We start from the raw sequence: 18,059 nt of genomic DNA, 5'->3' as shown, positions 1-18,059 counted from the left end.
TTCTGTTATACTTCTCAATATTTTTAGTGGACTTTGGTAATAGTCGGTAGCTCATTATCCAATGTATACAGTAAAAGTAACTTTTGCTACCAGAAATTAAATGCCTACCAATGATATAAGAGATTTTGTTGTACGAATATGTAGCATTTTTATTCATTAAGAAAAGGTGTAAATTTTCTTTTGAAATACAAGAATAGCCTACGTAGACAGGTAGCATTCTCTATGCTGTGCCGAAGCTTCTAACTATATAGTATACGTATTAACTATACAGTATACGTATTTTTTCTTATTACTTGAAAGTGTCTTACAGACGTTTTCCTGGAAGAGGTCCTAGGGGGCCTGTGGCTCCAGTATGGTAGCCCGGACAGTATGTGGGTGGTGGCACGTGGTGTTTATCTGAGCTTTATAATTGAATTTTTGATCCTGTGTTTAACAAAATTTATCAAGTCTTGACTCAAGTGTGTCACTGTCTCTGAGTGTACCATCTCGTCCGGCAAATTGTTCCAAATGTTAACCACACGGTTAGGGAAGGAGTATTTGCAACTGTTCAGCCTGGCTTTTGCCTTGAATAATTTCTTGTGGCCCCTTGTCACACTATCCTCCCTCATCCTGAAAAGACCCTCAGTACACTCCTTATCATACTTGTTGTTGACGATCTTAAATGTTTCAATCTTATCTCCTCTCGATCTCCCGTACGTTAATGATGGTAGATCAAATCTCTTAAGTCTCTCTTCATATGGCAGTTCCTTGAGACATGAGACCAGTTTCGATACTCTCCTTTGCACATTTTCTATTGCGTTGATATCCTTGATAAGTTGTGGGCACCACACTTGGTTGGCATATTCTAGGTGTGGCCGTACCAAGGATGTGAAGAGGGGCTTAAATGTTGCCGGTTCCAGGAATACAAATGTTCTCTTAATGAGGCCCACTATCTTATTTGCCTTCTCTATTTTCTCAGCCAGATGGTCAGCAAAAGTAAGTTTGTCGTCTATGACTACACCAATGTCTCTTTCCGTTCTGGTCTTGCTGATGATGATGTACATGATGTACTCATTATCGTCAACTGAGGTGTTGCCAATTTTCATGTATTTGCTCTTCTCTGGATGGAAGAGCAAAAGCAATTTCTCTGTCCATTTTCTAAGCTCGTCTAGGTCCCCCTGCAGTCTGTTGCAATCTTCCACATCCTGAATCCTCCTGAACACTTTAGTGTCGTCAGCATACAAAACCATCTTGCTGCCGTGCTTAACCACTTCAGGTAGATCATTTATGAACAGAACAAACAGCAAAGACCCAGTACCGAGCCCTGAGGTACTCCAATAATAACCTCTTCCCAGTCTGATGCCTCGCCGTTCACTAAAACCCTCTGCCTTCTCCCTGTTAAGAAACCCTGGATCCAGTTCAGTAACTTCCCTTGGATATTATAGCTGGCAACTTTTTTCATCAGCCTTTTGTGTGGTACGCGGTCAAAAGCCTTCATGAAGTCACAGTAAACCACATCTACTGCCATCCCCTCAAGTGCACACGTCCAGTTATCCAACACTTTAATGAGCTGTAATGCTGTTGATCTCCCAGACGCCCGGTTCTGGTAACTTGATGGGTTATTGTACATATTTTAAATTCAATTCTCGCTTTAATCGGCAGCCATTGTAAATCGATTAGTATAGGGGTGATCCTTTCTCTAGGTGGGACACCTTTTATCAGTCTTGCTCCTCTGTTTATTCTTACAGACTTACAGATATAAATCTTGCAGAGGAGGATAATAGGTAAGCTAAAATAAGAGATTTATTCTCGATCGTAAACACACAAAATTTCTATAACTTAATGTAAGCTGGATTCAATTTTGCAATAGCTTATAAAGAATTCGATGTCTAACAGGATTAAATAATACAGGAGAGGGGGTTCCCAGCCCCCTCATCCCGTCCCTTGTAGTCGCCTCCTACGACACGCAGGGATACGTTGGCGCTATTCTAATTGTTTTGATGTCGGCTACCCCCCAAAATTGGGAGAAGTACCTTGGTATATATATGTATGTTATAAAGAATACTCACTGGTAGCATACCATTGAGATCGTAAAAGTTGCTAATCTTATCTCAAGCTTTGTTACATAATTCTGTTGTGTAGGTATCGTCTATTCATTTCGTTAAAGAGTAGTTTTAAAGGAATTTATTAGACTAAATTTTAGCCAACTCCAATTCCACTTTTCAATTCAAATATTGAATTGGAGAAAAGATTTTTTTTTTAAATCAAGGAGTTTTGAATAAATAGATAAACATAATGACGGAAACACCGTATAAACTGGCCAGTTATCCGTCTTATTTTGGATTATTCCTTTCCAAACTCCGATATGAGATGACAGTAGAGCCTCGAGGATCTGAATGTTTATTAGGCGTAGGCCTACTTTTTTTTTTTTTTTTTTTTTTTTTAAATATGTACCCGATTATTTTAAATAGAAACACTCATTAATGGCAAAGCTTAATTTAACTATCAGAACGGTAAATAATGTTTTCGTTGTAAGCTTACCTTGCAACCGTCTTGATATTAGTTTGCTTCATCTTAAAGGACTTTTTCTGGTCCTATTCAGCAGAGGACCCCCTCTCTCTACAGGAGCTCCACACTCATTTCATCATGTTCGTCCGAAAGCATTCAACATTTTACACCTCAAATTGCTAGTTTATTGTTAAATCGACACTATCGAAGCACTCACAGAACAGAGTCTTTAGTTTCCCCCTGAAAGCTTAATATTTTCCATCCTTCGGATGTCTCGTGGGAGCTGCTTATATAGTTTCATGGCCGCATATCTAAAGGCTCTAGAGCCTACAGTAGACTTTATCTAGGTTCCCACAATTTGAAACTATCTGTAACTATTATCGCATCAACACGATTTGTTGCCTGCAGAATATGTAGCAATTCTCTTAGATATTTTGGGCGTCCAGTTCTGATAACTTGATGGGTTATTGTGCATATTTTCCAGCTAATGAGAATTTGAAAATCATTGTGGTAAGCATAGTCTCCGCAGTCTCAAAATATAGGGGAGATATTTAAGGATTTGCCTGGTGGTTGAGAAAATCAATTACTCCATTTCTAACTCCATTCTAAGGGGTGTGTATATCATGTGATATTTCCCTCCACATTTGCGTCTTCGCCAATAATGTTGGTGATGTTGGTATTGATATATGGTAACATTTAAGGATAAAAATAAGGCCGCTGATATTTGTTGGGAACTTTCCCAATAGTTCAATCATTCCTCCAATTAGTGTCAAGTCCATAAGGAATATTTTTAACTCGTTTGTAAAAGGTAGTCTTGAGATTTTTACTCCTTCTCTTAGTTCTTTCAGTAATGAAAACCTTCTTATTTATAAGGAACATCCTTATGAAGTAATACTTGGTTTTATATGCATCAAAAATTAAAATAATTTCCAAAATGATTTTTTTTTTTTTTTTTTTTTGGTCGAAATGCACAACTATTTTTCTAAATACAGTAGGTAACTTCTCCACCTGGAACAAATAAGCCTATCACGAAATCACCGCCGAATGTGACCAGTAATCAATTAGAATTTAGATAAAAAAAACGAAGATTTTCAGTTCAAGACAATTCGCAAATGAAAAAATCTATCTGAACGAGTTTTTAAAATTATCAATCACATGAATCGAAGTCTTAAAAGCATTGTGTTATCTGGACAGTTGTATGTAAGTTTGTTAGCCAGATGCTTTCTTTGTTTTAGTCACTAAAAATTTTAAAGTGGCGTAAACTAGGTTCAAGTATTCCAGCGTAGCTACACACAGAAAGCCAATCAGATTCCAGTATTTTCTTTTCGAGTTCTCATTGGTCCTTGTTAGATTTTCAGTGAAGGCATTTTCTGCCGGCTGGAATTAGTTTGGTCGGTGATGGTTGGAGTGTTTAGATCACTCTTCTTTCTTCTTGCAAATTTGCAATAATTTTATAAAATACTTGATAAACTTAAAATATATTTACGTACAGTATATGAAGATTGAAATAAGCATCGTGGGTGTGACGTCAAATAGCGTGACATAAATTTCATATCGAAAGTAATGAAGTTGAGTATTTCTGCGAGACCAAGTGAATTTGATTTGGTAAATGCATTTATTAAAAAGTAAGTTTGCATAAGTGTTATTTACTGACTGGTTGGCCTAAACGAAGTAAGTATTTATTGGTGATTTTTTTTTAATTCATTCGTTAATGTTTGACCTATGACATACTTTTTCATAAGCCAAACGGTTTTAAGTTTATGGTGCAGTTTTAGGTAGTTTTATGTTTGGATTTTATGGCGATTCTATTTTTATTGAACTCTTTTATTACAATTTTAGGTGTCATTTGGAAACAGGATTAAATATAGCTAGTGAATGTTATGTTATCCAAATCTGGTAAGTAAAAACCACATAGGCAAAGGATAATTTGTCGGGAATGTGTTTAATATTTTGGGCATTAAAATAATTTCCAAAATGATTTTTTTTTTTTTTTTTTTTTGCCGAAATCCACAACTATTTCCTAAATAGGTAACTTCTCCACCTGGAACAAATAAGCCTATCACGAAATCACCGCCGAATGTGACCAGTAATCAATGAGAATTTAGATAAAAAAAAAAAAGATGATTTTCAGTTCACAAGTTCTCAGACAAAGAGAGAGGAAGAAGGAACCAAGTCTCGTGACTCTCGTCTTTGAACTTGTCTTTATTATTGAACAATGACCACGGTCAATCTGAAATTAACATAAATCATATTTAGAATAAATGATGAACAATGTATATAACTCAAATGAACACAAAACATATTAAGAATAAATGATGAACAATGCATATACAGTAACTCAATGTTTATAACCCTCTAAATGTGTAAATGAAAAGATCTATCTCAACGAGTTTTTTAATTTTGAATCACATGAATAGAAGTCTGCAAAGCATTATGCTAACTGGACAGTCGTTTGTAATTTTGTTAGCCAAATGCTTATTTTTTTGTTTTAGTCGCTTCAAAAATTTTAAAGTGACGTAAACTAGGTTTAAGTATTCCAGCGTAGTTACACGCAGAAAGCCAATCAGATTCCAGCATTTCCTTTTCGAGTTCTCATTGGTCCTTGTCAGATTTTCAGTGAAGGCATTTTCTGCCGGCTGGAATTACAGTTTGGCCGGTGCTTGTTGGAGTGTTTAGATCACTCTTCTTTATTCTTGCAAATTTGCAATAAGTTTATAAAATACGTGATAAACTTAAGATATATTTACGTACAGTATATGAAGATTGAAATAAGCATCGTGGGAGTGACGTCAATTAGCGTGACAAATTTTAAGATATCGAAAGTAATGAACGGTGTGGTGTGGAGTATTTCTGTGAGATCAAGTGAATTTGATTTGGCAAGTGCATTTATTAAAAAGCAAGTTTACATAATAACGGTGTTATTTACTGACTGGTTGGCCTAGATGAAGTAAGTATATAATGGTGATTTATGTTTTTTAATTCATTTGTTAATGTATATAATGGTGATTTTTTTTTATCTATTTTTTTTTTCTTTTAAATTCATTCGTTAATGTTTGATCTATGACATATTTTTTCATGAGCCAAACGGTTTTAAGTTTATGGTGCAGTTTTAGGTATTTTTATGTTTGGATTTTAAGGCAATTCTATTTTTGTTGAACTCTCTTTTTACAATTTTAGGTGTCATTTGGAAACAGGATTGAATTTAGCTTGTGAATGTTATCCAAATCTGGTAAATAAAACCACATAAGCAAAGGCTCATTTGTCGGTAATGTGCTTAATATTTTGGGCATTAAATGCCATGCATCGACACTTCAAGCTGCATAAATATAAAAGCCTAGTCAAGGTATTTTCTGTATTTAGTTAAAGCTTAGTAACAAATTAACAACTTTTGACTACAAGCGACCACAATTCTGCTCATTTGGTTTGTGAGAAAGCCACGTTGATCCTTCGTCACGAAAGTTAAGCTCATACAGATTCTTGTCCTAAATATTGTGTATAGACTTACATTCAAGTGCAGGTAATTATAAATACCGTTTTTTGTCCTAAGTTTTTCGTGTGCACGTGGGACCAGGTACTGTACTTTACTTTAAGGACTTCTTTCCTGGTTGTATCACGTAAAGGAACCCTACTCTCGATAGGATCTACAAAATCAGTTTATCATGCATTCTAGATATTTTACATATCATACTATATAACTTGTGTTTATTGTCAAATCCACATAATCGAAACTCTTTGAGAACAAGAAAGCTTTCCATTTCTTGAACAAAATATTTCTCCTTTATCAACAGATTTATAACTTTTAATGTTATTTACATAGGTCTTAATTATGACTTAGTGCAGTTCATATATTTTATGTTGTTACAATCCTTAGTTGTGTGATTTCCTGAAAATTTCCCATTCACTTTATTATCAGTTTTGAACCTGCAACCTTTTTCAAAAAATCCATACCTCTGACAGTGGTAGCAAGACTACAAATTAAACTAAACTATTTTGCAGTTTGGCTCATAAGTTATGCTTAGTATTCTTAAATAATTTTAGAAGAATTTAGTATTGATTTTTTTCTTTACTTTACTTTCCTTACTTTACCTAATTTCCTTACTTTACTGTGACGACTACTTTTGAGGTTTCACTCCACACAAAAAGGCTTTTGCTTTACTTAATTTCCTTACTTTACTGTTAAGTCAAGTTTCCAGGTCCCTCTCACACAGAAAGGCTTCTGATTGCTGTCAGTCCCACGAGATTTTTTCTTTTTAATTTTATATTGAACATACCTTTTCGATTTGGTGAATAATTACTAGATTTTTTTTGTATTCGATTATAAGATTACACAGGATGGTAAATTTTGGTTTGTAATTAACCAAGAGCATTTGGTGAAGATTTTCCTGACCTTAAAAAAACATGGGACCCTGTCCTCGTTGACTGACTTACAAAATTTGAGTATTTAGGCTACATAGGTGCTATTTATGACATCCTTAGTAACTTTGTTCCGTATTTTCTGTTAATCTCTTCAATTCAAAATCTTAAGCTTTAAAATTTATTGAATTCACTATTTGAATCATATACTTACCTTACTTTACTTTGATGGCTGCTTTTCCGGTCTCATACAGAAGAGAACCCCGCTCTCTACAGGACCTCCACTGTCGTTTTACCTTGTTCGTTCAGAGTATTTAACGTTTCATATCGCGTATTGTTCATTTACTGTTTAATCGTTACTGTCAAAGGACTCATGAAATAAGAAAGTCTTCAGTTTCCTCTTGAAAGCCTTAATGTTCAATCATCCGAATGTTTCGTGGGAGCTTGTTATATAGTCTCAGGGCCGCATATTTAAAGGCTCTGGAGCCTAAAGTAGACATAAATCTAGGTTCCAACAGTTTGAAGCCATCTGTAACTATTCTCGTGTCGACACGATTTGTTGGCTGCGCAATATGTAGCAATTCTCTTAAGTATTTTGGACTCTCGGTTCTGATAACTTGTTGGGTTATTGTACATATTTTAAATTCAATTCTCGCTTTAATCGGCAGCCAGTGTAAATCGATTAGTATAGGAGTGATCCTTTCTCTAGGTGGGACACCTTTTATCAGTCTTCCTCCTCTGTTTATTATGTTTTGTAATTTCTTAAGTTGCACTTTTGGTAAATTGTAATAGATAGAGTTGCAGTCGTCAATCATGGTAATAACACAGTTTATCACAAGTTTCTTTACAAAATTTTCGTCCAGTTACTTTTTTATAAACGCAATATTTCTTAGACGATAACCAGCAGTTTTTGTTACATTATTTATTTGGGCATTTAGACAGAGGTTACAGTCAAGAAATACACATAGATCTCGAACTTTACTAGATATCGGCACCGAGTCATTATTCATGTTCAATTGAATATCACCTAAGTTTCTCACGCTGTTTCTCTTGCCCAACACCATGAATTCAGTTTTGTTCTCATTTAATTTTCGTTGTTTAAATGTCATCCATTCTCTAACACTATCAAGGATTCGTTTTAGAGTTTGAGTTGTCATGTATATCATTTATTTAGAAGTAAGCTTGTGTGTCATCTGCAAATAGTTTAAACTTCACGCCATGCCTTTGTGACACATTTAGTTTTGTAAATATCCGTAATAACGCTCGTTAGTCTTATTACCAGACAAAATCAAAGCCATCTCAAAGGGCCTTGCTAAAGTACACACCTAGACGGAAAAGCAGGATTTTACATTACCAAGGGCTTCCAACAGAGAAAGCCGCTTAGTGCAAACAAAGAAGCTATTTTCAAATCACGATTGTATGTCAAGAGTACCAGACATGCTTATAGTTTGAGAATAGCCTATGGTACTTTTAACGTGTTATTTGTTCCTTATTTGACCCACTTTAAAAGGTATGTTCAAGTAATGCTTGCATTTTATATTCTTTTTTTTTTTTGAAATTCAGAGCTGATTGCTGATTTTCTAACAATGGTACTTGAAGTTCTAATAAGGTTCTATTCTTTTCAGGTTGGCTATACTGGCTAATTCATCATCGGTACCTGCACTGGAGTAATATTTTCATTGGACAAAATTCAACGTCTCCTATAAGTTTCAGCTCTTCGAAAATAATTGTTGATGAAACCACACAAAACGAAATAAGGAACCTCTTCTTACTCCTACTGAAAGGACAATGTTGGGAAGTAACGTAATGTTTGTTTACTGTTGCTAGTTTTCCTTTAACCTTGTGAAATTTAACATAACATGTACTTCTATTCTGGTAGCCGGACTAATCTAGATTTCTAAAATGTGTAATTAGTTAATTAAATGTTTCAGATTTTAGTTTCTGTAGTTGTCGACTACTGACAGAATAGTATATAGGAAACAGTAGAAATTAAAGCAGTTTATTTTTTTATCAAATATAGTTATAGTAAAATGAACTATATATGGCTGCGTAGACTCTCTTGCCAATTATTTATCTAAAGGAGAGTTTAATCCAAATTAACTTCTCTATAAAACTTTTAGAAAATAGAAGGGAATCTTCACCAGCTACTTTATTCAGCAAATCGAGGATTGTAAATAGCTGGTAAGGAATTTGAAATACAGATATGTAGACTGTGTATGCTTATTTTATTTTTATATATAAATCACAGTTCTCCACTCAATTTACAACTTTGGGAGATCGAGATGGAAATTATAACTATTTAATCTGGATGGCGTAAACGTGTTTAAAAAGTGGAACTAGCTAAGTGACCAAAATGTAATTTTGGGGGTAAATCCTTTTTAGAATATTTTTGTGAACTATGGAATAACCGACTCAAACTGAAAACTTTAAACTGATTGCCCCGAGCACTGTACATTAAGACGTTTTCCATCTATATTAATTGCTGAAGGCTTAAGTATGATGGAATTAAACTTGAACCCCAATATTCCCCGTATTCTATTGCATTTAGGGTACTCGTTAAGTAATATTTCCCTTTAAAATTACTTGAAGCAAGGGCTCATGATCTCAACACTTGGAATAAGTAACTTCAAGAATTCATAAAGCAGAATAGTAGGCTACTTGAATAAAAAAAAAAATTTAGCATACGAAGTATTAAAACAGTACAGTTAGAGATACGAATATTTTCAGGTTGAAATTAATGATTAGCGCAAAACCGTAGATAAAATTCAGTTAAGGATAAGATAGCAAGGTCGTGAAACAAATTGGAATTTACATTGGTATTGGCCTAGAGGTGGTGGTAGGTGCAGTTAATGCAACTATATAAGAACAAAGAAGCTTCGTCGTAGGTTGTTTGAATATCATAGTGAAAAGGTAGTTTGTATTAAGGTATTCAGGAGGTAATTTCAGGATAATTGAATAATTAATGTAAACTATTCCAAGAGAGAGAATCTGGTACAGGGACCAGGTAAGGACTAAATTGTCAGTCAAATTAGAATGTAGCTGAAATATAAAAGTTATCTCTCCTCCAAAGAGTTGAAGTTAACGATTTTAAAAATTGTGACAAATTCTCATATAAGTAACTGTTTAAAAGAAGATACTGGAATGTTCAGTACAGCGTATTTGCAATACGATTGATTGATCGATTTTGAGTTTTGGAGAATAATGTAAGAGTAGTGTTAAGATTCTGTAGGTTGGTTATTCTTTAAAAAAAAAAATTATAGTCTAATCAAGCTTGGGGTCTTAATATAATTTTTTAGCAAAATACACGTAGGGCTACATACACTTGTGTAGAAAATAGAGCAACTTCGCTAAGACTTTCAACGCTCGTAACCAGCACTTAGAGAGTAAAAATATGTATAATCCTTGTAGCCTTAGGTAGACTCTGCAGTCAATTATCTTTTTGAAGATTATCTACTACAATAATTCAGTTCATTGACCTCAACTATTCATAGTTGTCCCAATTATGAGAGAGTAGACATCATCGGAGAATATGATTGATGGCCTGGATATTTTATCCACTTTCACAGGACTGATCAGTTTTAAGGTCCTATTTAATCAGATTGTCACCTTTTCTGGCCGCTCTAGCTCTGTTGGGGGCACACCAGTCACATTTAGGAAGTAGTGCCCCATCAGTAATTTCTTCAGAAGGGTCCTATACTTTATTGTAGGGAGGTAGTCTCCTATCAGTCCCCCTCCATTGGTCCATACTATCTTTCTGTGCTGGTACTTGGGCTCGTAGTCCCTCCACAGAGGCAAAGCTCTTCCTTGACTTATGTCTACTTCGAACTGGCATGTGAGGATATAATGATTGAATGAGTCCAAGATTTGCTTGCTGTCCAATTAGTTTTGCTGTATACCTCTTGATTTCTGGCGGGGGGGCAATACCAGCGAGTTTGTAGAGGTTGTTCGTGGGAGTGGGTCGTAGTGTCCTTGTGATATAACTGTATGCCTCATTGAGCATTAGATTGTAAGAGCCCGTGTCTGGCCATAAGGGCCAGGCAATCTACAACAACAAGCATATGATTTATTTTCTTGGCATGCGATGTTCTGCTCCACACTAGAGTACAGTACTTGGCTGGTGTATTGAACAGGGCTAAGGCAGTTGTTCTTAGTATGTGAGCATTGCTAGTTTTTTAGCACGGAATTGCGAGGGCCAACCTTCCCTCATATCTTTTGCAGATGGGCGACATGAGAGTTCTATCCCGTGTTACCCCTAGGTACACTGGAAATTGGTTATATTCTGGCTCTTTGCTACACCAGAGGATCTTTACTTCTCTTTCTCAGGTGGAATGCCCATACTTGACTCTTGAATGGATTTGGATTCCAGGAGCACTTGTCATATTACTGTCCTGTCTGGTCTAGGGCGTCTGATTAAAGGTTTAAAGGTCGCTCATGAATGGTAGAGGCAAGGAACAGTGACATTGCCCTAGCAAGCATGACAATGCCCTAGCCTAGAGACTGACCATATATTATATGATCAGCGCCCAACCCCCCTCTCCACCCAAGCTAGAACCAGGGAGGGCCAGGTAATGGCTGCTGATGACTCAACAGATAGACCTATAGGCTCCCCCAACCTTACCTCACAAGAATGGTAAGGTTGCAGACACTAAAGGCACTAACAATTCTGAGCGGGACTCGAACCCCCATCTGGCAAACACCAGGCAGAGACATTACCAATCAGGTGGTGGTCTGTGTGGCCAGACATTGATCATCTGAATAGCTGAATCTGATTGTTTCTTAGGGAGGGTTGATCATTGGTATATTTCTTGAACAACAGTGATGCAAGGACTGAGCCCTGAGGTAGAACTTTCTTTCGTGCTCGCCCTCTGCTTTTAGTGCCATCCCTTTCTAAATAAAATTTGCAGTTTTCTATGAGGCTTCGGATTATATCCACTATTGTCTTGTTTTTCAATGTTTTGGATAACTTCAGAAGTAGGCCTCCGTTATTCATAGAGTAGTATGCAGCTGTTTGGTCTACAAACACTGCTCCACTGATTTGTTGCTATTCAAATCTGTCCTCTATAATTGGGTTAGGTTGAGGACTTAGCCGCAGCTAAAGCATCCTAGTCTGAACCCAGCTAGGTCTGGGGTGAGGAGGATGTCTACTGTGTTTGAAATTCTGTTTAATGTTAATCTCTCATAGAGTTTATAGAGAGTATGTAAGAATGATGTGGGCCTATAGCTCATTGGATTTTTTAGGGTTTTGTTCAGTTGCGGGAGGGCAACTACTTTAGATTTTTCCCCTTTTGGGTGTTTTCTTTGTTCTTATACATGAATTACAGAAAGAGCAACTGTTGTTCCTTGGGCCTCAGGTGTTTCAGGAACTAATTCAAAATCCCATCAATTCATGCAGCCTTGTTTGACATTAGCAATATATTTTCTTTCTTCACTTCATCTAAGGAAACGGTGGGAAGCTGTCGTTACCGTCTGATATGGCTGCCTTCATCTCCATTTGTTTTCTCTTCCTTTGGCGACATTCTTGTTTTTTTTTTTTTTTTTTTTTTGTCAGTGATTTATAATCAGTTGGAGTGCAATGTCATTGGGCTTTACGGCTGCTACTCATGGTGGTCTGTTCTCGAAATTGAGTTTATGGACAGTTGACCATGCATTTTTACTATTGTCAGTCATATCCAGGTTTTGTAGGTGGTCATGCCATCGTTGCTGACTCTCTTGTCTCAGTAGTGTTAGTTTTCTCCTATTTCAGTGGTGTCTAAGCTGAATGGGTCTTCATCGTATGAGGAGGTGTAATTCTCACGTGAGTTCTTTAATTTGGTCAGTTATTCCAGAAATATATACCATTCTGCAGCCTCTAGTTATATTCTGTTGAGCTGATTTCCATACTAGTTTGACAAATTCATCATAATGACTTGGTTCAGGTAGTATGATGTCATTATGTTGTGCAATCATATCGGTAAAAGCTGTCCAATTTGCTTTCAAGTTAAATCTTGGAAGATATTTTGATTCCCTGGGTCTAATTACTCTGTGGAATTCAATTTGTAGCCTACTGGGCGATTTTGGAACTTTGTATGGGCGCTAGAACTGATTGAGTATGGGAATTGGAGCCTGTGGAATTGATAAATGCAGGGTCATGGTTGTATGCCCTCCTCCATCTTACGCTGGTGAAGGTTGAGGAGTCTTTTTGGTCATATAGTAGTACAAGTTTCTTGCTTAGAGCCAATGAAATTACCTTTTCTCCATTTGTATCCCCGTCCCTATATCCCCAGTTCGTACTGTGGCTCAAATGGTTCATTGGGAAGTTTGTACACGGGGATGCTGTTCAAGTGTTGTCTCCACCTCAAGGATACCAGTGAGACCATTTTCAATTTTAGCAGTACTCATTACTAGTGACGTGTCTTAAGCTAGCTCTTCCATAAGTTTGACTAACGGTGGTCCATTGTTCATTCGGCGAGTTTCTTGTAAGCACAGGTTAACTGGCTGTAGCTCTGCCAGAATATTTGCCTTTGCTGCTACTGAAGCCTTCCATATAGAGTCCTTTCATTATACGTCATCAAACTTCCGGTCCGCCATCTTGGAGGACAAACAAAGACGTGTTCAGTGAATAGCTGTGGTTGAACTGTTGAATCGTTAGCCATCTCATCACATTCACACAATGCCCAGTTTTTGCGCTATTGTTGGCTGTGGGAATCGAGGACAAAGAGATGACAAGAGTTTCTACCGCATACCGGCAGTTATTCAGAATCAGAACAAAGATACAGAAGAATTATCCAAGCGCAGACGTGACTTGTGGTTGACCAGAATATCACGAGCTGATCTACGTGAATCCTCACTACCCTACGCAAGTATCTGTTCTGATCATTTCATATCAGGTCAGTCTCGGCTAGGCCCTAAAAGTATCATTATTCCTGTGTAAACATGCTATATCCGATCGCATGGGTGACTTCACAAGTATCATCGTCATTTCAGTGTGTAGTGTGTGTGGGGGAGGCGGCATCTCAATTTTTAAACATCAAAAGGGGCATCTCAGATTTTCAAAACAAAAATTAAAAGCGCCCATATTAGCTATATTAACAAAGGCTACTTACCTAGGTCTCTATTTCGTCAAGGTGCTCATGCCTATATATAATTAAGTGTATATTTATATTTATTTTAATTTGTGTATTAAATTGTGCAGACATACAGGCCTATGTGATGAATAAACATTGATTATAAATAATAATAACAATAATATCTGAAAGCTGGTTTAACCCGAAGAGGTCTTCAGCTTATATATGAAACATCGAAAAAATAATTAAACTTGTGTAATTAATTGCAAGGAGGCAAAACGATCATCCAAGAGCATTACAATAGAGTTTGTCCATCATATGTTTATATGTATATAAGAAATTATAGCATTTGTAACCAAACACAAACACAATGGTTAGGCATTCATCTGCTCGCTAGTGTACACGGAGTTAGCCGACAGTACCAAGTAGTTTACCATATCAATGTATGAAATACTGGGAAAATCCTCAATATTTTGACTGAATGAATTCTGCATCCGGTATGGATTTAGGCCATCAATTAGATCGAGTTTCTGCTTGTAAAAACGCTTATCATCACCCGACAATTGTTTGACAAAGTCGCTCTCATTGTCCATATTCGCTGTAGCAGCCGCCATGTTTTCGCTTTGTATGTCCTCCAGCATGGCCGCCGGCGATTCCCAGTGACGTCATTGAAAGGACTCTATTGTAGCTGATTATATCTTTGTCAGTGGGCCGAGGATTTATCCTTTTATCCCCCACTGTCTTGCAGTAGTTTGGGCTGTATTGGGGTGTTGTTAAGATTGGTCTCCACTGACAGTCACGACGTGAACGTTCTTAACTTCACGCCTATTATGGTGCTTCCCCTAAAACTCCCAAAGTAGAGGTAAAAAAGAATGAATTATAGATTTCGGTTTTCAGACAAATGATTGTTTATGGCATAACTCTATATTTTCTCAAAAGAGCATCCAGATTTTAATTATATGGAATTTTGTAATACTCATCTTAGGAGTAATTTAGCAAATCGTTAAAAGGTGAAAAATGAATAGTGGTGCAATGCCCTATTATTATCATTATTATTATTACTTGCTAGTTGGAAAAGCAGGATGTTGGGAGCCCAGGTCCCGAAACAGGGAAAATAGCCCAGTAAAGAAAGGAAAAAAGTATATATATATATATATATATATATATATATATGTATATATATATATATATATATATATATATATATATATATATATATATATATATGTATATATATATATAATCGGTGTGTAGACAAAGGGACAGTAACTAGAGAGAAGGATACAATGTAGTACTGTCTGGCAAGTCAAAGGACCCCATAACTCTTAATGTATGCTTATTTGTAGTTAATTAGGAACTAGTCATAAAGCATGGTCAGTTAATAAAACACGTATGGGGTTTATTTAATTCCTGAATGTGGCAATCCATTGCCTATTAAAGAATTTTGATTTGGGTATTTGCTGCTGACTACGAATTTCGCTCGCTCGCTCTCTCTCTCTCTCTCTCTCTCTCTCTCTCTCTCTCTCTCTCTCTCTCTCTCTCTCTCTCTCTCTCTCTGTTTTGGTTTATTGTTACACATTTTCTTACACGCATAACACACTCTAATTCATATGAATATTTTGTTTTTGCAGTTTAATAAGTCTCTCTCTCTCTCTCTCTCTCTCTCTCTCTCTCTCTCTCTCTCTCTCTCTCTCTCTCTCTCTCTCTCTCTGATTTGGTTTATTGTTAAACATTTTCATACACGCATATCTATCTATCTCCAATTTATATGAATATTGTTTGTTTTTTTCAGTTTAATCTCTCTCTCTCTCTCTCTCTCTCTCTCTCTCTCTCTCTCTCTCTCTCTCTCTCTCTCTCCTTAATGTATATTTCGCCCTCTATAACTAATTCATGGATTTAGTTTGTTAGTGTTTTATATAGGTCTCTCTATTACTTGTATTTTATGATTACTCTCTCTCTCTCTCTCTCTCTCTCTCTCTCTCTCTCTCTCTCTCTCTCTCTCTCTCTCTCTCTCTCTCTGATTTGGTGTACTGTCATGATCATTTTCAAATACGGATATCTATCTCTCCCCGATTCATATGAATATTGTTTTTCTCTCTCTCTCTCTCTCTCTCTCTCTCTCTCTCTCTCTCTCTCTGATTTGGTGTACTGTCATGATCATTTTCATATACGGATATCTATCTCTCCCCGATTCATATGAATATTGTTTTTTTTTCTCTCTCTCTCTCTCTCTCTCTCTCTCTCTCTCTCTCTCTCTCTCTCTCTCTCTCTCTCTCTCTCTCTCTCTCATCTGCTTTCTTTCATGTATATTTCTTCCTCTGTAATTAATGGATTTGGTTTATTGTTAGTGTTTCATATACGGCACTCTCATTTATATTTTATTCTCTCTCTCTCTCTCTCTCTCTCTCTCTCTCTCTCTCTCTCTCTCTCTCTCTCTCTCTCTCTCTCTCTCTCTCACTCTCACATTTTACTATGCTCTTAGAATTCGGGGTCTTTAAGATTATAGTATTTATTTTTTCGTTTGCTATCTATTTTCCCAGAAATATGGGGTTGTTTTTCCTTAACTTGAGAATTTATTGAACAGGTGCGATTGTGTAAGTTGCAAGTTAATCGTATATTTTCAATCCAAATTGATAAAGAAATTTCGTAACGACCCTTACATGATCTCAGCCAAGGAAAGTAAATTGTTAGCTAATTACCGAAACAAGTTATACTGTAGCTCGGAGAAAAATTATCTTTGCTTTATTCAGAGATCAGCGAACAATTATATTGGTTTTCTTAATTGAATTGTTTAATAATGGGAAGATAACAGCCGTCCTTGTTAGTTACCTATTAAATCACGATAATGCCACCTTGAGGTTGTTTTCCAAGAACACGAAAAGGTCTGACAAGCAATTAAAACTAATATTATCTCGGGCACAATATTCTATCTTGTTTCTTTTCTTTTTTTTATTTTGAAGTTTTTATCCTTTTGTTATTTTCAAGTTTTCATAGCTTCATAGATTTATTCTTATGTTGTTATTGTTCTTAAAGTTCTCTTGTAGATTTTCCTTATTTACTTTCCTCACTGGGCTATTTTCCAATGGGCCTATAGCATCCTGCTTTTCCAACTAGGGTTGTAGCTTAGCAAGTAATAATAATAATAATAATAATAATAATAATAATAATAATAATAATAATAATAATAATAATCTCAACGTGCAATGCAGCCATGAGTCATTCCAAAATTAACTTTTTCTAAGTCATTGCTGTATTTATTTGGTATATTATAAATCGTAAAATACACAAGCGCCTGAAACACTTCAGTATAGTAACCCGTCATCTTCCTATTATTTTCATAATCATTATGTAGTTTTGTTTCTAGGCTACCATTTTTTATGCATGAATGTTTTTGATTGTGGGATATTTTGAGCTTTAAAGTATAGATCATAAAAAGGTGTAACTGAAATTTCTTTCATTCCTCAATAAGACACCATGCCCATGAGGCAAGAGGCACTTGGTATGTTCAGATGATGATGATTTTTTTTTTTTTTTTTTTTTTACGGGCTCTTGCACACTTGCAGCCCGTAGCCAGATACCGCAGTTATTTGTGGGTCACTAAATTAGATGATGAATGGACCAATATAGAGAAATTCAGTGCGGATTTACGCAATTTCGCACCATCAGCGACGAGGTGCAACCCATTTCTAACCCTTTGACTGTACTAAGTTATATACTTATAACAGAAAAATTATGATTTCCTATATACTTTAATGAGACATGTTGACCTTTTCCAACTGATCTCGTACTTTAGTTATAGTTAGTTTAGTATGATGACTAGATTTAACCTAAATAGTAGTATTAATGACGAATACAGTGATTTTCCCATTTAAATGAGCCCCTCTATCGTTTGTTAGAGAGTAAAAAATTATTTTGAATTTGGATGAACCACTATAGGAACAGGCATGGTGTAAAAGGTATGTGATTTTCTTGTAGAAAGTTATAGTTTCGCAAATGCAATCAACATAAGATAGAAGTGTCTTTAATTAACTTGCATTAGATCAAAATTAATCATTTATTCTGCTTATCTTAAGTCTCGAGTCTGTATCGTTATCTATAAAAATTGTATGCTGGTTTTATTGGTCTTTACATTCAGCTATTTGTTTTAATATGGCATACTTCGTTGGAGTAGGACAC

The 18,059-nt window shown here is 36.0% G+C and overlaps 1 protein-coding gene across 1 annotated transcript; it reads right to left on the bottom strand.

The window, feature by feature from the left end:
* Positions 1 to 392: 392 nt before the first annotated feature.
* On the bottom strand, positions 393 to 1,229 carry LOC137658946 (uncharacterized). Its single transcript, XM_068394058.1, has one exon. The coding sequence runs from the start codon at positions 1,227 to 1,229 to the stop codon at positions 393 to 395; it is 837 nt and encodes a 278-aa protein (XP_068250159.1).
* Positions 1,230 to 18,059: the final 16,830 nt, after the last annotated feature.

The sequence above is a fragment of the Palaemon carinicauda genome, chromosome 19 (assembly GCF_036898095.1).
Source record: "Palaemon carinicauda isolate YSFRI2023 chromosome 19, ASM3689809v2, whole genome shotgun sequence".
Taxonomy (NCBI): Eukaryota; Metazoa; Arthropoda; class Malacostraca; order Decapoda; family Palaemonidae; genus Palaemon; species Palaemon carinicauda.
This window is presented reverse-complemented; position numbering and strand designations above follow the sequence as displayed.

Coding starts and splice junctions, on each gene's coding strand:
- LOC137658946 (XM_068394058.1), bottom strand. CDS start 1,229: ATGGTTTTGTATGCTGACGACACTAAAGTGTTCAGGAGGATTCAGGAT.